Source organism: Phyllobates terribilis, unplaced genomic scaffold (genome assembly GCF_046119375.1).
Source record: "Phyllobates terribilis strain yellow unplaced genomic scaffold, ASM4611937v1 Scaffold_9__5_contigs__length_417890890, whole genome shotgun sequence".
NCBI lineage: Eukaryota > Metazoa > Chordata > Amphibia > Anura > Dendrobatidae > Phyllobates > Phyllobates terribilis.
In genome coordinates, this window is record NW_027362769.1 from 168739394 (window position 1) to 168760327 (window position 20934).

The following is a 20934-nucleotide window of genomic DNA, read 5'->3' on the forward strand; positions in this document are numbered from 1 at the left end:
GTAATTATATTCTTGTACATAGGGGACAATATTATAGTAGTTATATTCTTGTACATACGGCAGTATTATAATAGTTATATTCTTGTACATAGGGGGCAGTATTATAGTAGTTATATTCTTGTACATAGGGGGCAGTATTATAGTAGTTATATTCTTGTACATAGGGGGCAGTATTATAGTAGTTATATTCTTGTATATAGGAGCAGTATTATAGTAGTTATATTCTTGTACATAGGAGCAGTTTTATAGTAGTTATATTCTTGTACATAGGGGGCAGTATTATAGTTGTTGTATTCTTGTACATAGGAGCAGTATTATAGTAGTTATATTCCTGTACATAGGGGGCAGTATTATAGTTGTTATATTCTTGTACATAGGAGCAGTATTATAGTAGTTATATTCTTGTACATAGGGGGCAGTATTATAGTAGTTATATTCTTGTACATAGGGGGCAGTATTATAGTTGTTATATTCTTGTACATAGGAGCAGTATTATAGTAGTTATATTCCTGTACATAGGGGGCAGTATTATAGTTGTTATATTCTTGTACATAGGAGCAGTATTATAGTAGTTATATTCTTGTACATAGGGGGCAGTATTATAGTAGTTACATTCTTGTATATAGGAGCAGTATTATAGTAGTTATATTCTTGTACATAGGAGCAGTATTATAATAGTTATATTCTTGTACATAGGAGCAGTATTATAGTAGCTATATTCTTGTACATAGGGGCAGTATTATAGTAGTTATATTCTTGTACATAGGAGCAGTATTATAGTAGTTATATTCTTGTACATAGAGGGCAGTATTATAGTAGTTATATTCTTGTACATAGGGGCAGTATTATAGTAGTTATATTCTTGTACATAGGAGCAGTATTATAGTAGCTATATTCTTGTACATAGGGGCAGTATTATAGTAGTTATATTCTTGTAAATAGGAGCAATATTATAGTAGTTATATTCCTGTACATAGGGGGCAGTATTATAGTAGTTATATTCTTGCACACAGGGGCAGTATTATAGTGGTTATATTCTTGCATATAGGGGGCAGTATTATAGTAGTTATGTTCTTGTACATAGGAGCAGTATTATAGTAGCTATATTCTTGTACATAGGGGCAGTATTATAGTAGTTATATTCTTGTATATAGGAGCAGTATTATAGTAGTTATATTCTTGTACATAGGAGCAGTATTATAGTAGTTATATTCTTGTACATAGAGGGCAGTATTATAGTAGTTATATTCTTGTACATAGGAGCAGTATTATAGTAGTTATATTCTTGTACATAGGGGCAGTATTATAGTAGTTATATTCTTGTACATAGGGGCAGTATTATAGTAGTTATATTCTTGTACATAGGAGCAGTATTATAGTAGTTATATTCTTGTACATAGAGGGCAGTATTATAGTAGTTATATTCTTGTACATAGGAGCAGTATTATAGTAGTTATATTCTTGTACATAGGGGCAGTATTATAGTAGTTATATTCTTGTACATAAGGGCAGTATTATAGTAGTTATATTCTTGTACATAGGAGCAGTATTATAGTAGTTATATTCTTGTACATAGGGGGCAGTATTATAGTTGTTATATTCTTGTACATAGGAGCAGTATTATAGTAGTTATATTCTTGTACATAGGGGGCAGTATTATAGTAGTTACATTCTTGTATATAGGAGCAGTATTATAGTAGTTATATTCTTGTACATAGGAGCAGTATTATAATAGTTATATTCTTGTACATAGGAGCAGTATTATAGTAGCTATATTCTTGTACATAGGGGCAGTATTATAGTAGTTATATTCTTGTACATAGGAGCAGTATTATAGTAGTTATATTCTTGTACATAGAGGGCAGTATTATAGTAGTTATATTCTTGTACATAGGGGCAGTATTATAGTAGTTATATTCTTGTACATAGGAGCAGTATTATAGTAGCTATATTCTTGTACATAGGGGCAGTATTATAGTAGTTATATTCTTGTAAATAGGAGCAATATTATAGTAGTTATATTCCTGTACATAGGGAGCAGTATTATAGTAGTTATATTCTTGCACATAGGGGCAATATTATAGTGGTTATATTCTTGCATATAGGGGGCAGTATTATAGTAGTTATGTTCTTGTACATAGGAGCAGTATTATAGTAGCTATATTCTTGTACATAGGGGCAGTATTATAGTAGTTATATTCTTGTATATAGGAGCAGTATTATAGTAGTTATATTCTTGTACATAGGAGCAGTATTATAGTAGTTATATTCTTGTACATAGAGGGCAGTATTATAGTAGTTATATTCTTGTACATAGGAGCAGTATTATAGTAGTTATATTCTTGTACATAGGGGCAGTATTATAGTAGTTATATTCTTGTACATAGGAGCAGTATTATAGTAGTTATATTCTTGTACATAGGGGGCAGTATTATAGCAGTTATATTCTTGTACATAGGGAGCAGTATTATAGTAGTTATATTCTTGTATATAGGAGCAGTATTATAGTAGTTATATTCTTGTACATAGGGGCAGTATTATAGTAGTTATATTCTTGTACATAGGAGCAGTATTATAGTAGTTATATTCTTGTATATAGGAGCAGTATTATAGTAGTTATATTCTTGTACATAGGGGCAGTATTATAGTAGTTATATTCTTGTATATAGGAGCAGTATTATAGTAGTTATATTCTTGTACATAGGGGCAGTATTATAGTAGTTATATTCTTGTATATAGGAGCAGTATTATAGTAGTTATATTCTTGTACATAGGGGGCAGTATTATAGTAGTTTTATTCTTGTACATAGGGGGCAGTATTATAGTTGTTATATTCTTGTACATAGGAGCAGTATTATAGTAGTTATATTCCTGTACATAGGGGGCAGTATTATAGTTGTTATATTCTTGTACATAGGAGCAGTATTATAGTAGTTATATTCTTGTACATAGGGGGCAGTATTATAGTAGTTACATTCTTGTATATAGGAGCAGTATTATAGTAGTTATATTCTTGTACATAGGAGCAGTATTATAATAGTTATATTCTTGTACATAGGAGCAGTACTATAGTAGCTATATTCTTGTACATAGGGGCAGTATTATAGTAGTTATATTCTTGTACATAGGAGCAGTATTATAGTAGTTATATTCTTGTACATAGAGGGCAGTATTATAGTAGTTATATTCTTGTACATAGGGGCAGTATTATAGTAGTTATATTCTTGTACATAGGAGCAGTATTATAGTAGCTATATTCTTGTACATAGGGGCAGTATTATAGTAGTTATATTCTTGTAAATAGGAGCAATATTATAGTAGTTATATTCCTGTACATAGGGGGCAGTATTATAGTAGTTATATTCTTGCACATAGGGGCAGTATTATAGTGGTTATATTCTTGCATATAGGGGGCAGTATTATAGTAGTTATGTTCTTGTACATAGGAGCAGTATTATAGTGGCTATATTCTTGTACATAGGGGCAGTATTATAGTAGTTATATTCTTGTATATAGGAGCAGTATTATAGTAGTTATATTCTTGTACATAGGAGCAGTATTATAGTAGTTATATTCTTGTACATAGGGCAGTATTATAGTAGTTATATTCTTGTACATAGGAGCAGTATTATAGTAGTTATATTCTTGTACATAGGGGGCAGTATTATAGCAGTTATATTCTTGTACATAGGGAGCAGTAATATAGTAGTTATATTCTTGTATATAGGAGCAGTATTATAGTAGTTATATTCTTGTACATAGGGGCAGTATTATAGTAGTTATATTCTTGTACATAGGAGCAGTATTATAGTAGTTATATTCTTGTATATAGGAGCAGTATTATAGTAGTTATATTCTTGTACATAGGGGCAGTATTATAGTAGTTATATTCTTGTATATAGGAGCAGTATTATAGTAGTTATATTCTTGTACATAGGGGCAGTATTATAGTAGTTATATTCTTGTATATAGGAGCAGTATTATAGTAGTTATATTCTTGTACATAGGGGGCAGTATTATAGTAGTTATATCTTGTACATAGGGGCAGTATTATAGTAGTTATATTCTTGTACATAGGGGCAGTATTATAGTAGTTATATTCCTGTGCATAGGGGCAGTATTATAGTGGTTATATTCTTGTACATAGGGGGCAGTATTATAGTAGTTATATTCTTGTACATAGGGGCAGTATTATAGTAGTTATATCCTTGTACATAGGGACAGTATTATAGTAGTTATATTCTTGTACATAGGGAGCAGTATTATAGTAGTTATATTCTTGTACATAGGGAGCAGTATTATAGTAGTTATATTCTTGTACATAGGGGGCAGTATTATAGTAGTTATATCTTGTACATAGGGGGCAGTATTATAGTGGTTATATTCTTGTACATAGGGGCAGTATTATAGTAGTTATATCCTTGTACATAGGGACAGTATTATAGTAGTTATATTCTTGTACATAGGGAGCAGTATTATAGTAGTTATATTCTTGTACATAGGGGGCAGTATTATAGTAGTTATTTTCTTGTACATAGGGGCAGTATTATAGTAGTTATATTCTTGTACATAGGATCAGTATTATAGTAGTTATATTCCTGTACATAGGGGCAGTATTATAGTGGTTATATTCTCGTACATAGGAGCAGTATTATAGTAGTTGTATTCTTGTACATAGGAGCAGTATTATAGTAGTTGTATTCTTGTACATAGGGGCAGTATTATAGTAGTTATATTCCTGTACATAGGGGCAGTATTATAGTAGTTATATTCTTGTAAATAGGATTTCGATACTGACTGGAATTTAGATCTCTTCTTGTGTGATACAGAGATATGATGTTCTTTTCCACCATAATTCATTAGATTTTTTCTTTATATTTAAAGGTGATTACATCCAAGAGATTTTGTTGGGTGAAGCGAACCTTTAACATCTCAGAGGGATGCAACACGGGGTCTCACAGCATAGGCTGGGTGAAGGGGGGGATGCAGGGTTGTAGGTGTTAGAGGGCCATGATGCAGGAGGGTTTTGGTTGCAGTGCCTCTTCGTCACTCCTGTTACCTCCCACAGTGACATAAAAGCTGAAGCTGTCGTTTCGGGCATCGCACAGATATTCCCCTGCGTCATCACGCACTGCTCCAAGGATGGTCAGCAAGCGCTGTGCTCCCCTCTCCTCCATTAGTATGTGCGGATTGTCCTGTAGCCGCTCGCCGTCCTTGTACCATCTCACTTCACCGTCAAATCGGGACAGAGAGAGTGCCAGCCTGAGGTCCTCAGACACAGTGCACAACCTCCGCGGCATGATCTGGTCACGCTCTAAGACCACCACTACAGCCTCTTCCAAGAACCAAACACCGAGAGGAATTAAGAGTCCCAGTTGATAACGAAGAGGGACAGAATTTAACTGTAATTTCAATCCCCCTTTTAATTAGGTTGCAAGCACATAATATTGACAAAAAAAATGCAAAAATGCAATGATCACACCACAGACGCAGCAGACATTTACCTCCAAGGCATAAAAAAAACTAATTCTAAACTTCTTGAAAAATCTGATTACTAAGGCACGCTGAGATGTGGAATAGCACCAGATGACTATTGCCAAGTCCCAGGACTCTTCTCAGCTGTCAGGGGTGGGGATTATAGCCCTTTACATGTCAGACTATGTGTTCCTTCTGGGCTTCAGCCACTAGATGGCAGTGTTGGGCATGGTATTATGCAATGCTTGTTGTTTTCCAGCTTTATTAATCAGATTATTGTCAATATTCATGTAGGTGTTCCATCCTTTTCATTTGCAATAATAAAATTTGCACATACGGTAAATATAATTTCTTTATTATAGTTTAGCGACAATTGTTATGACTTGTCTGTACCAATGTTTTTCAACTAGTCAGGAAGAGAGTGTTTACTGAAAAATATGGACACCTTCACTGTCATTTTTTTTTAATCAAATGCATATATTATGGGTTAAAAATTATTTTTTGCAATAAAGTTTAATTAAAAACTTTGGACGGTTTTTACAGCCCTCAATGGTTCACCTTACATTGCTGGTTGCAGAATGAGTCAACTGAGGGTCCATCGGGAAGCTTGTTCTGTTCTGAAGGCAGGATTTATAGCTCTTATCACTTCTCCCTAGCTCCTGTATGCTGAGTTATGACCGCATTAAAGTTGAGCCGCAGCTATAAATCAGCTTAGTGGAGGTTAGAAGAAGAGACAAGAGCAATAAACCCTGCCAGCTCACTGAAAGATTCTCAGTTAACTCATTCTGCAGCCTACAATGTAAAGTAAAGCATTGTAAAAGCTGCAAAAGCTAAACCGCCTAAATTTGTTCATGAAATGCAATTGCAACAATTAATTTTTTTTAACCCAAAATACATGCATTTAAGTAAAAAAAAATGCCACCAAAAGTGTTTGCAACCTTTAATTCCACCATGAAATGATAACTAATGGGAAGACACACGTGGCTGATAATATACAGATGTATCAATGTAACAACACTTTTATCAATTATTGAAGTAGCTTTAATCACTACCTGTTACTGGAAACTGATATATACATTTTTAAAGGGGTTTATTATTACGACCTAGGCTTAGATAAGATCATCAATATCATATTGGTGGGAGTCTGACAACAAATCAGCTGATCTGTGGTGCACAGGAAGGAAAACAGCTCCATACACCATGTAGTGCCCATGAATGGTACTGCAAGAACCCTCCCATACAAGTTAATGGGAGAGAGCATGCAGTACCATTCACGACCACTACACATCATCCAGCGCTGTGGCATTTCTCTCCAGCTGTAGCTGATCATGGTGATCGCCTGGAGTCCAGCTGCCACCCGATCTGATATTTATGACCTATTTTAAGGATAAGTCATAAATATTAAAATTCCTTTAAATTATGTAATTATATTTACGGTAAATGATAATGATATATCCGTAGAGCTGTTAAAACTGTCTGTTTCTGATACAGAACTTCAAATACACTCCATAGACATATGTAAAGGGGACAAAATTTTTTTTTTTTGCCAATTTCTGTATTTTACTAGTATATCTGTTACCCAGCTTGCACCTTTGTGTTGCCCCTTTTACTATCTGAAGAGTGACTACAGAAAACTACAGATACCATGACGCCCCAAGTGTTGCACAGAGATCGGGCGCGTGCCCAGGAGCATACGCTGCACAAGGTGGTGATATTTTTTATACTGATGGTCCTGTGCTTTTTATAATACAAAAGTACGATGAGAATGCAACATTTGATCCGCACACGTCTACATGCCTTTATATGCTGGTACTCACCATCCACTGTAACTTGGAAGGTGCGGGAGTCGGTGCCCACGCTGCACTCGTACTGCCCCGCATGATCCGGCTGTGCACACTGCAGACTTAGGGTGCACTTTTCTCCCTCATCGTCCATAGTGAGATTTCCATCTGGTGTCACTTTTGTCCCATCCCTAAACCAACGAATGACATCTGGGGTACGAGACAGCTCACATTGTATGGACAGGGGATCCCCCTCGGTCACGTGCAGTACAGGAGGGGAGCAGCCGGCGCTTACAAACTTGGCAGGAGGCTCTGCATAACATTAATGAAGACACAAAAGAAGTTAAGTAAAAAGTAATGTGTATAAAAAAAAATCTAGATGTAATAAACCGAGCTCCACATTATTCAATAGGCAAAATCTTAGAAAAATCTGATTAATAGTGCCGGCTGAGAAGGCGAAAGAGCTGGTGGGACTGCGGAGTGGCTGCTTCTTGCCTTGTCTTCTTTGAACACTGGGACTAGACAGCTCTGATCTAAACACGAGTTGTGTCTTTGCTGGGGGTGCACTGTCCGACAACATAAGCCTTTCATACAGCGGATCCCCTAACAAGCAGTCTGTCTCAGACTCCAGGGTTGTCAAGAATTACCAATGAGTTTCATGCAAATTAGGGTCGACAAGAAGTGAGGAGGCTTGGAGCGGTGGGACTTAGACTATACCTCTTGCTGACATTATTAATTAGATTTTTGTCAAAAGTGAATTTATTATTTTGCGCAAATCTCTTATTGTCATTATTAATCTGAATTTTGTTAAAAGTGAAGAACTTATTTTGAGAAAATCTCTTGCTGTCGTTATTAATAAGATTTTTGTAAAAAGTAAACTTATTTTGAGCAAATCTCTTGCTGTCCTTATTAATCCAATTTTTCTAATAAAGTGAGGAACTTATTTTGAGCATTTTTTTTACTGTTACTATTATTCAGATTTTTGTAAAAATTTAAGAACTTATTTAGAGTAAATTTTTTACTGTTGTTATCAATGAGATTTTTGTAAAAAGTGAAAAACTTTTTATTTGAAGCCCATCTCTTACTGTCATTATTAATCAGATTTTTATCAAAAGTGAACTTCTTATTTTGAGCAAATCTCTTACTGTTGTTATTAATAAGATTTTTGTAAAAAGTAAACTTATTTTGAGTAAATCTTTTACTATCTTTATTAATCAGATTTTTGTAAAAAGTGAAGAACTTTTATTGATCAAAAACTACCTGCAGTAGCGCTAATCCCCCTAAGCTATTTTCCCAATTGGTTTTATTGGTCACCCGGCATATGGCCCGATTTTCTCCAAAGCATCAGGGGAAGATCACAGATAGCTTTGTCATGCTCCATCCATATCTTACTATGTTTTGGATACCATAAAAACTGATACGGTTGAGATAATTGCCAAGTCAGGTTGCATGGGAAAGATCACCCTATATTTTCACAATGAGGCGCCATGGTCAATATTTAGATTGGGATGGTTGGCGTAGTTGCAGGGAGTTGTCAACATATTGGGGAATCTATAATATCCTTACCGGATATCTTGACATCAAATGTGATAGAGTCGCTGTCCGTGTCACAGATGTATTCCCCAGAGTCGTCCACATTGGCTCTTGACAAGATCAAACATCGTCGAGTTTCCTCTGAGATCACCTGCAGGTTCTCATCTTCATCAACCTCCAGGCCATCCTTAAACCAGCGGACGGCACCACTGCTACGTGACACTTCCAGTGCCAGCTCCACCCGCTCCCCTACAATATACTCCAGCTCCTGAGAGGGGACTTCCGGGAACACAATCTTTGTGGGGGGCTCTAGAAAAACACAAATATGGAAAGGAATAGGAGTTGATGGGTGGAATGATGATATGGAAGGACGATGAAGTTATGAAGCAGGATAACAGAATCAAGACTTAAGAAGGGTGGAGTTGTGGTAATGTTGGAGGACCTTGAAATGGAAATATGACAATTGTCGTGTTAACACAATAAGTGCAGGAGGGTGGAGAGGTGCTGGAGAGAGGGTGAACGATGGAGGAATGAGGATTATCTACAAGGGATGGTCTTGGACAAGCGTTGGTATAATGTAGGATGGTACATTTGTAGGGTGGGACTTTGCGCTCCTCCCTACATCTCCACTTTGATTAGTGTTGGATAACATGGCGCATACACAACCCAAAGGACTCTTACCTGTCACTAATACACTGTAAAACACAGCATCGTCCCTGGCGTCACAGACGTACTCTCCCGAATCCTGCGCCTGCGCCGAGCGTATAACCAGTCTGCGTACTCGACCATCAGACTCCACCGAGATGTTCTCGCTCTCCTCCACCGTTACCCCATCCCTGTACCAGCGCACACGGGCGTTCTCCCTAGACACCTCGCAACTTAATACCACGGGGTCCCCGTTCACACATGACAACTCTGTGTCTTCACTTGTGTTAACAAACTTCACTGGTGGCTCTAGAAAACAATGGCAAAAAGTTAATGAAGATATCTGTGGCTTATAGACCCTAATATTATAATATCATACAATTATAACATCAATATTTTAGGATGAAATGTATAGTTTATGACCATACGCTACTCAATTTTAGGTCTGATTCAAAAGACCCAAGGTCTAATTTCTTTTTTGATGGCACTGACCTTTACATATTAATTGCCGTTTTTAGTGCCATGCATAGAGGATGGGGACAAGGGGTGTCTCATTGCAATCATAAAAAAATAGCCTGCTTTCAGGTGCTGCTTGACACCAACACACTTTTTCCACTAGCAAAGAAAGTCCTAATGTCCCATGACTATTTTCATGACTACACCATCCGTATGTTACACCACTTGTGGAGACCATACCCTTCTACAGGTTCTCACTACCTATTAAAATGGTGGCAAGACCAACCTGGAATTGGTCCATGTTTCTTGGAGCATCATGGGTTGGGTGTATGGCATCTGACACCACAGGCTATTTTGCCTTTATGTAGCTAGAGTCGAGCAGATTTACCTGGCTAGTTTCCTTCACGCTGATCCACCAGATGCATTGGGTGGACCGTTTTCATGTGTTTTTATGATTGACTTTTATCCTAGTCTGTTGTCCAATCTGTAGATCATGGCAAAATTGGTTATTGACTCTCTTAATGATAGTCAATGCTGTGCTCAGAAGCACCATCATCCCTGGAGAAGTCTCCAGGATGAGACACCACCATCAGTGGTGTGGACCATAGAATGTAGAGTGGACAAACTTTTGTAGCGCAAAACCAGCTTCGCTTACCGGTAATGTTTATGTAGTAACTGATGCAGTCATCTCCAGCATCACAGATATACTCTCCTGAATGTTGGGTTTGGGCAGAGAGAATGGTAAGCCCACGAAGCTTCCCATCTGATTCCAGACTTATGTTTTCCATCTCTTCCACCAAATCTCCATCCTTGTACCATCGTACAGAGGCGTTCTCTCTTGACACCTCACATCTCAGCTCCACTTTCTCCCCGGCCAGATACATCATGTCTGTATCATCACTGGTGTTCACCAGCCTCACTGGAGGTTCTGGAAAACATGACATTAATAGACCATCACCATTTATAGTTCACATGAAGTAGTCATCCCCCTCTTCGGTCAGACCTCATCTGGAATACTGTGTCCAGTTCTGGGCGCCACATTTTAAAAAAGACATAGACAAACTGGAGCAAGTTCAGAGAAAAGCTATCAGGATGGTGAGCGGCTTGAAACTATCTCCTCGAGGAATGGTTAAAGGATTTGGGAATGTTTAGCTTGTAAAAAAGACTAAGAGGAGACTTAATATCTGTCTACAAATATCTGACGGGCTGCCACAGTGTAGAGGGATCATCCTTATTCTCATTTTCACATGGAAACACGAGAAGCAATGGGATGAAACTGAAAGGGAGAAGATACAGATTAGATATTAGAAAAAACTTTTTGACAGTGAGGGTGATCAATGAGTGGAACAGGCGGCCACGAGAGGTGGTGAGTTCTTCTTCAATGGAAGTCTTCACACAGAAGCTGGACAGACATCTGTCTGAGATGGTTTAGTGACTTCTGCATTGAGCCGGGGGTTGGACACGAGGACCCTGGAGGTCCCCTCCAACTCTAACATTCTAGGATTCTATGATTCCATTTAGGAATAAATCATCGATGAGGAGCCTTCATTTTCCAGCTGGAGAGTATAGGACCATGACATGTGTTATGTTTGTGTCACAATTTATGGTGGAGACTGTATGAAGGAAATGCGTAGGAGCACTGACCTGTCACCAGAACATTATAGAAGACACAGTCATCTTTGGCATCACAGACGAACTCTCCAGAGTCTTTTACTTGAGAGTTTTGGATGATGAGTCTGCGATGCTTTCCATCTAACTCCAAAACAAGGTCCTCACTTTCTTCTACCTCCACTCCATCTTTGTACCAACATACTTTAGCATTTTCCCTGGACACCTCACAACTGAGTATCACTCGCTCTCCACTCAGACACTTCTGCTCTACATTGTCACTTGTGTTCACAATTTTCACGGGAGGATCTGAAAGGAAAGAGACAGAAACAAGTTTAGAAATTGTGCATACAAAAACTAGTTCCCCGTATGATATTATGGGTGATGTGTCTGGTACCTGGGAGCTAAATATCTCTGCACTTATCCAGTAAAAACCACGTGCATGTATTATAGGATCAGTGTGCGGCTTCATATATATGTATGACAGTTTCATGACATCACAAATTTCCAGTGTTGTGTGCCAATATTCTGCATTGTTATTTGTTAATATGGCAGTTTTCTCAGACTGCAAGTCTTACCATTGTTCTGGGATAGAGGGTGCAGTGTGCAATAGTTCTAGCTGCACAGGTCCATGTATTTTGAGACAACAGTCCCCCCCACCTCATATCATATACCTGTATAAGTCTCAATGACTTATTTGTTGAATATTTGTTCTGGACTCTCAATTGCCACTAAATGACGGCTCCGGGATGCGAGGCTATTGTTCTAGAGCTCCAAGTGCAATTGAGTCATTGTTCTAGATCCCCAAGTATCAGCGGCTCATTGTTTTTGAGATCTATATGTCATTGAATCATTCTTTTACAGTTACACATGTCATAAAACTATTCTTCTTTAGTTCCGATTATCATTGAATAATTGTTTTAGAGTGCCAAGTTTTGCTGTTTAGGCAACCAAGTGTCATAAAGTTACTGCTCTAAAGCCAAATGTCACTGAGTCATTCATTGTTTTTGAGCCCCAAGTATCATTGTGCCCTTGTTCTGAAGCCACATGTGTCATTGTTCTAGCAGCATAAGTGCCACTGAGTCATTGTTCTTGTGCCAGAAGAGTTATTGAGTCATCGCTCTACAGCCCAAGAATAATTGTGTATTTTTTTCTAGCTTTATAAGTGTCATTAAGTCATTTTTCTGGAGCCCAAGTTATTTGAGTTTGTATTCTAGAGCAACAAGTGTCATTGTTCTGGAGCCCTTAAGTGTCAGAGAATCAGCAAGTATTATTAAGTCATTCTTGTAGCACCATCCATAAATGTAATAGAATCACTGTTCTACAGTCAATTGTCATTGACATATTGTCCTAAAGCCCCAAGTGTTATTAAGTCATCATTCTGAAGCCCCAAATGTTAAAGATTTAATATCCAGTTCAAGTTTGAACAATGCACAACGCAAAACTAATTCTATAAGGTTTTAAGGAATGAAATTTGGACATAGTAACATAGTTTGTAAAGCCGAATAAAGACTTGCCTCCATCAAGTTCGACCTGTTAGTTCTGTAATTGCTAAAGTTGATCCAGAGGAGGGCAAAAACCCCAAATGATTTGGCCAATCTTCACCTGAGGAAAAATTCCCTCCCGACTCTGAAACCAGCAGTCAGAATAAATCCCTGTATCAACCTACTATTTTATTTTTAAGTATATGCTGAAATCTGCCTGGTATCTAGAAATGCATCCAGTCCCCGCTTGAACTGGTTTAGTGAATCCGACATTACCGTCTCCTCACTCAGTGAATTCCATATTCTCACTGCTCTTACCGTAAAGAACCCCTTCCTATGCTGGTGCTGAAACCTTTTCTCTTCCAGTCTTAGTGAATGCCCTCTTGTTACCGTAATATCCCTCCTTTTGAACAAATCCCGGGCAAGATCTCTATACTGTCCCCTAACATATTTGTACACATTTATTATGTCCCCCCTCAACCTTCTCTTTTCCAGGCTGAATAGTCCTAGTTTTGCCAACCTCTCTGGGTATTGCAGTCCCTCCATTCCCTTTATTAATTTTGTTGCCCTCCTTTGTACCTTTTCAAGCTCATTTATATCCTTTCTATATATTGGGGCCCATAACAGAGCACAGTATTCCAAGTGTGGTCTGACCAGTGCTTTGTACAGTGGAAGAACAATGTTCTCATCCTTTGCAGCTATACCTCTTCTGATACATCCCATTACCCTGTTTGCCCTTACAGCAGCGGCCTGACTTTGGGCACTCCAATTTAGTTTGCTATCAATCAAGATGCCCAAGTCCTTCTCCATCTCTAAATTCCCCAATGATTTCCCATTCAGTGAGTACTGGTGACTTCCATTTTTCCTTCCCAAATGTATGACCTTACATTTCTCCTCGTTAAACCTCATTTGCCATTTAATGCTCCACCTACCCAGCTTATCCAAATCCCTCTGTAGGTCTGCACTGTCCTCTTTTGTATTAATTGTTTTACATAACTTTGTGTCATCTGCAAATATTGATATTTTACTATTTATCCCGTTGACTATGTCGTTAATAAAGATATTAAATAACATTGGGCCTAGTACAGACCCCTGTGGTACCCCACTAGTGACGCTTACCCAATCTGAGTATATTCCATTTATAACCACCCTCTGCCTTCTATCCTTTAGCCAGTTAGCTACCCACTTGCAGACATTTTCCCCCAGCCCCATCATTCTCATTTTGTATACCAACCTATTATGTGGCACGCTATCGAACGCTTTTGAGAAGTCGAGATACACGACATCCACTGGTTCCCCCTGATCTACTCGAGAGCTAACCTCCTCGTAGAAGTCAATCAGGTTTGTTTGGCAGGAGCGATTCCTCATGAATCCATGTTGGTTCGGGATTAAAAGATTATTAGCATCAAGATGCTCCGTAATTGCCTCTTTAATGAAGCTTTCAAAAATTTTGCCCACAACGGACGTCAGACTCACCGGCCGATAGTTTCCGGCGTCACTTTTCGCTCCCTTTTTGAATATTGGCACTACATTCGCCTGTCGCCAATCAAGTGGCACAGACCCAGTCTCAACAGAGTCCTTAAATATAAGATATAACGGTCTGTCTATCACATTACTTAGTTCCCTTAGTACCCGTGGGTGTATGCCATCAGGTCCTGGTGATTTGTTTATTTTAATGTTACTGAGGCGTTTCTGTACCCCAGCTTGGGTTAGATTAGTCATACTTAGTGGAGGATTAAGTTTGTCACTTCTCATTTCTCCTGTTAGTTCGATTTCCTTTGTGAAAGTTGTCGAAAAAAATTTATTTAATAGATTAGCTTTATCCTCATCTTTCTCTATGATTTTGCCTTCCTCACTTTTTATCGGTCCAATATTATCCGATTTAATCCTTTTACTATTTATATACGTAAAGAACAGTTTGGGATTTGATCTACTTTCCCTAGCAATACGTCTCTCTGTTTCCTCCTTCGCTATTTTTATTTGTTTTTTACAGGTTCTCGTTTTTTCCTTGTAACACATTAGTGCCTCCTTACTGTTTTCCTGTTTTAATCTCTTGAATGCCTCTTTTTTTGCTATTTAACGCCCCTTTTACGTTCTTGTTCAACCATATTGGTTTCCTCTTATTTCTGGCCCTTTTATTCCCATACGGTATATACCTCTCGCACTGAGTATTCAGAATTCTTTTGAAGTTTTCCCATTTACTATTCGTATTCCTTTGATTAAGAACTTTGTCCCAGTCAATAAGTTGAAGGCTTTCTTTCAGCTGATCAAACTTCGCCCTCCTAAAGTTTAATGTTTTTGTTGTTCCCTTATTGATAACCCTACTGAAGGGCATTTTGAAGTCGATAATATTATGGTCGCTATTACCTAGGTGCCCCCCTATCTGTACCTCAGTTATTCTATCAGGCCTATTAGTCAATATTAAGTCCAACACGGCCTTCCCTCTCGTTGGTTCCTGCACTAGTTGGGAGAGATAATTATCCTTAATATTTGTCAAGAACCTTTTTCCTTTCTGAGATCTACAGGTTTCTGTTTCCCAGTCAATATCCGGGTAGTTGAAATCCCCCATTACAATCACTTCATTATGTTTTGCTACTTTGTCTATTTGTCCTAATAGCAGTTTCTCATTCTCCTCTGTTATATTAGGTGGCTTATAGCAGACCCCCAGTAATATTTTATTATTATTTTTAGTTCCCTCTATCTCTACCCACATGGACTCGACCCCCTCTTCTCCCTCTCCTATATCTTCCCTTAGTCTGGGTTTTAGACATGACTTTACATATAAGCAGACTCCTCCGCCTTTCCCCTGTTTCCGGTCCCTTCTAAATAAACTATAATCTAATAAATTTACCGCCCAGTCGTAGCTATCGTCTAGCCAAGTCTCTGTTATACCTACGATGTCATACCTCTCCTCCGATATAAGCGCCTGCAGCTCATCCGCCTTATTGGTCAGGCTTCTTGCGTTGGTCAGCATGCAAGATAAAACTTTGGGGTTATTTAGCATCCTATTCTTCTCTAACGATCTAACTGTACTATCCCCACCCCCCTCTCCACCCTCATTATATTCACTTCTCCCCTTCCCCCTTGCTTGCCTCACATCCCACCTATTTCCTTGGTTTCCCCCCCCCCCGTCTCTAGTTTAAAAACTCCTCCAACCTATTAGCCATCTTCTTCCCCAGCACCGCTGCACCCTCCCCATTGAGGTGCAGCCCGTCCCTACGGTAGAGCCTGTAGCCGACCGCAAAGTCGGCCCAGTTCTCCATGAACCCAAACACTTCTGCCTTGCACCAACTCTTTAGCCACTTATTCACCTCCCTAACTTCCCGTTGGCGCTCCTGTGTGGCTCGCGGGATTGGTAGTATTTCTGAGAAAACTACCTTGGAGGTCCTTGCCCTAAGCTTCCTACCTAGGTCCCTGAAATCATTTTTAAGGACCCTCCATCTACCACTCACTTTGTCATTGGTGCCGATGTGGACCATGACCGCTGGGTCTTCGCCAGCCCCACCCAGTAACCTGTCAACCTGATCCGCGATGTGCCGGACTCGAGCGCAAGGGAGGCAGCACACCGTTCGGCGATCCCGGTCTTTGTGACAGATTGCCCTGTCTGTCCCCCTAATAATAGAGTCACCCACTACCAGAACCTGTCTTGCCTGCCCTACACTTCCATGTCTGGGAGAATGGCGCAAACTTTAAGCAAATGATGCAAACACAAAGAATAGGCCCACAATAACAGATGACATGGACCTCTCTACCATATTTGTGGCCCCTTGTGTGATAAAGTTTCCTCACCTGTAACAGCCACATTGTAGAATATTGAGTCATCTCCAGCATCACAGACAAACTCCCCCGAATCTTGTGTGTGTGCACAGAGGATGACCAGACGGCGATGTCTCCCATCGGACTGCATCCGGATCCTCTCGTTCTCTTCCAATCTCTCTCCATCTTTGTACCATCGGACGGGGGCATTCTCCCGGGACAGTTCACAGCTCAACACCAGCTCCTCCCCGCTGAGACGCCTCTCATCTGTGTCATCATCCGCATGCAGGATCTTTACAGGAGGCTCTAGAGGGAAAAAAAAAACACAATTGGATTTTTTTTTTATTTTTTGCTCATAAAGTCAATGCATAATGACAATGGGATCAAAGAGATAAGTGGTGGGCTGAAATATGTAGGCTGTTGCTCAGCTACAGATGTGGATGGTGGGTGACAGCATGGTGCAATTCACATGGAAGTAGTTTTTGGGCACTACTATGGGAACACAATTATCCCACCACCGTTTTGTCACCATACAGGATGATGATGTCCTGTGACAGCTGTGACTTCACAACTCTCATGTACGCGATGCCCAATGTGTGACATTACGATGGGTACGTCGGGTACAACCAAGACAAGGACAGAAAGGTTCCAATACCTGATAAATTGGTAACTCTACATGCACAAGCATTTTTCCATGACCTTCATGCGGTGGTGGTGTTGTACTTGGCAATGTACAAACTGTACATGCTCCAAGGAATCAAAAGAAATAAGAAATGACTCTTCATAATGGATCTTGTCACTGACCTGTCACCGTCACATTGTAGAAGACTGAGTCATCTCCAGTGTCGCAGACAAACTCCCCCGAGTCCTCCGGTCTGGCACAACTAATAATCAACCTGCGATGTCTGCCATCTGACTCCACCTTGATGTTTTCGCCCTCCTCCACCTCCGCACCATCCCGGTACCAGCGTACATTGGCGTTCTCCCTGGACACCTCACAGCTGAGCACCACAGCTTCTCCGCTGTCACATTTATGTTCTGTGTCGTCATCTGTGTTAATGATCTTCACTGGAGGATCTATACGTAGAATGAGAGTCATCATGAGATTAGTAAGAATTGAAGGATAAACCCCAAGTGTCCCAACTGTGAGCCACTAACATGGCCAGACTTGCTTATATTGGTTGGCTGGCAGTCGTGCAACTTGCACCTTCAACGCAACTTATAAACATCCCAATAGTTTTAGGTGACTTGTCAGAATAAGTTATCATATGTGTGTATATGCGGAACAACACTATTTCGAGCCATTATATGACTTGTAATTTTCACCAGTTTCCCCCTCTGCATTGTCTAGCTCTAATCTTCAGTTGTCTCTGAACTGGTGGGTGGAGATCAGCTGCTTTATGTCTCCCATACATAACACACAGACATGAGGGATTCCTGCTCTCCTTTCTCTATGTAGCACATTTTCAGAAGCAGCTGCATGGAGGACATTACACAGCAGTACTGAGCAGTGTAGATGTGAATCCAGCACTAGGGGTGAGATAAACACTTATAAGAAAACTGCAGCAGCATGGAGGACATTATACAGCTGCACTGAGCAGTGTAGATGTGAATCCAGCACTAGGGGTGAGATAAACACTTATAAGAAAACTGCAGCAGCATGGAGGACATTATACAGCAGCACTGAGCAGTGTAGCTGTGAATCCAGCACTGCGTAGATAAACACTTATAAGAAAACTGCAGCAGCATGGAGGACATTATACAGCAGCACTGAGCAGTGTAGCTGTGAATCCAGCACTGTGGTGAGATAAAGACTTATAAGAAAACTGCAGCAGCATGGAGGACATTATACAGCAGAACTGAGCAGTGTAGCTGTGAATCCAGCACTGTGGTGAGATAAAGACTTATAAGAAAACTGCAGCAGCATGGAGGACATTATACAGCAGCATTGAGCAGTGTAGCTGTGAATCCAGCACTGTGGTGAGATAAACACTTATAAGAAAACTGCAGCAGCATAGAGGACATTATACAGCAGAACTGAGCAGTGTAGCTGAGAATGCAGCACTGTGGTGAGATAAACACTTATAAGAAAACTGCAGCAGCATGGAGGACATTATACAGCAGCACTGAGCAGTGTAGCTGTGAATCCAGCACTGTGGTGAGATAAAGACTTATAAGAAAACTGCAGCAGCATGGAGGACATTATACAGCAGAACTGAGCAGTGTAGCTGTGAATCCAGCACTGTGGTGAGATAAAGACTTATAAGAAAACTGCAGCAGCATGGAGGACATTATACAGCAGCACTGAGCAGTGTAGCTGTGAATCCAGCACTGTGGTGAGATAAACACTTATAAGAAAACTGCAGCAGCATGGAGGACATTATACAGCAGCACTGAGCAGTGTAGCTGGGAATCCAGCTCTGGAATGAGATAAATAATTTACTAGAAAGCTTCAGCAGTACGGAGGACATTACACAGCAGCTCTGACCAGGTAAGCTGTTAATCCAGCACTGAGATGAGTTATACAGTTACAAGAAAGCTGGAGCCTCATTTTTCTGTTTTTCTCTCTCACTGAGCTCCACCCTCCCCTCTCCATAGGCTTTAATAGCAAGCTGTAACCTGATCCCTCAGTCAGCTGGCAGTTCCATCTTATTTTGATTGAATGATGAGTTCAGCAGGTGGTGGAGGGGGAAGTGGCTGATAAGTGGGGTAGGAAGGATTTTTCTCTGATAAGATATATTTCTTATATTTACTTCTACAATTGATTTATGTGACGTTTGTAGTCACCATTCATCGTTGGATTATTTTGGAGTAGAGCACCAGTGTACAGATCAATATGATAAAACTGTAGATTCCTGACAGCCTTACTTCTGTACATCTGTCTCAAACTGACCTGTTATAGTTACATTAAAGATGGCGGAGTCATCGATGGCATCACAGACAAATTCACCGGAGTCGGCCGTCTGTACTGAGACAATGATTAACCGGCGGTGACAGCCGTCTGCCTCCAGTAAGACGTTCTCACTTTCGTGTAATTCTTCATCTTCCTTATACCAACAGACCTCCGCGTTTTGTCGTGACACCTCACAGCTCAGCTCCAGGCGCTCTCCACTGAGAAACGCCCTGGTGTCACTCGTGTTTATTATCTTGATAGGGGGGTCTGCGGAGAAAAGCAGAGACAGGATTACAAGGAGTCATTGCTCTGGAGCAACAAATATCATTGATTCATTGTTTTGAAGTCTTAAATGTCACTGGATCAAGGTTCCAGAGAGCCAAAGGTCTCTAAGCCATTGTTCTAGATCCCCAAGTGTCATTCAGTCACTGTTCTAGATCATCAAGTGTCATTGAGTTATTGCTATAGAGCCTCAAGTGTAATTGTGTTACTGTTCTAGAGTCTCAAGTGTCATCACATTATTGCTCTAGATCCCCAAGTGTCACTGTTCTAGAGCCCCAAGTGTCATTGAGTTATTGTTCTAGAGCCACAAGTGTTATCACATTATTGTTCTAGAGTCACAAAGGTTATTATTCTAGAGCCTCATGGGGGCATCAAGTCATTGTTCTAGAGCCACAAGTGTCATCAAAGTCATTACTCTAGAGTCACAAGTGTTAAAGAGTTATTGTTCTAAAGTCGTACGTGCCACCAAATCATTGACCTGGAGCCATAAGTGTCATCGGATCATTGTTCTAGAGCCACAAGTATCATAAAGTTATTGTTCTAGAACCCCAAGTGTCTTAAGGCCTAATTGTTCTAGAGCACAGGTGTCATCGAGTCACTTTTCTACAGCCCCGAGTGTCATTGACTTGATGTTCTCGAGCCCCAAATGTCATCAAATCATTTTTCTAAAGCCCCAGGTGTCATCGAGTCACTGTTCTAGAGCCCCAATTTTTGTCAGATAAACTGTTATTTGTGAATAGCACAATGCAGTCTGGCCCTTCTCCCATTTTCCTAATCCTGTTGTTTCAGGGGCACAAGCACTGGATGGGGGTAAAGTAGAACACGGCAAGTGAAAGCTTCTCACACAAACAGTACAGATCGTCTGCTGCTGTTATTCGAGTATCATATGGTAATATTATTTGCATGGCACTGTTACTGAAGCATTGTATGGCACTGTATGTAGGTGGTATTGGGCACTGAATGGTGGTGGTTATCTTTGACATTATTAGCCCCCTACATGGTGGAGAGGGTGCCTATAGAA

At 39.8% G+C, this 20934-nt stretch overlaps 1 protein-coding gene across 4 annotated transcripts in view; it reads right to left on the reverse strand.

Annotated features, from left to right (window-relative positions):
- OBSL1 (obscurin like cytoskeletal adaptor 1) overlaps positions 1-20934 on the reverse strand; it is a 118543-nt gene that overhangs the window by 51373 nt on the left and 46236 nt on the right. For 3 of the 4 annotated variants that reach the window (XM_073647300.1, XM_073647302.1, XM_073647304.1), the window contains exons 10-18: positions 19632-19898; positions 17543-17815; positions 16772-17044; positions 11535-11807; positions 10546-10818; positions 9471-9743; positions 8823-9098; positions 7293-7568; positions 5060-5335 (exon numbers count right to left, since the gene is read on the reverse strand). In XM_073647300.1, the coding sequence (XP_073503401.1) occupies positions 5060-5335; positions 7293-7568; positions 8823-9098; positions 9471-9743; positions 10546-10818; positions 11535-11807; positions 16772-17044; positions 17543-17815; positions 19632-19898 (2460 nt within the window). The remainder of the gene's footprint in view (positions 1-5059; positions 5336-7292; positions 7569-8822; positions 9099-9470; positions 9744-10545; positions 10819-11534; positions 11808-16771; positions 17045-17542; positions 17816-19631; positions 19899-20934) is intronic. The other variant, XM_073647303.1, reaches the window with a different exon arrangement.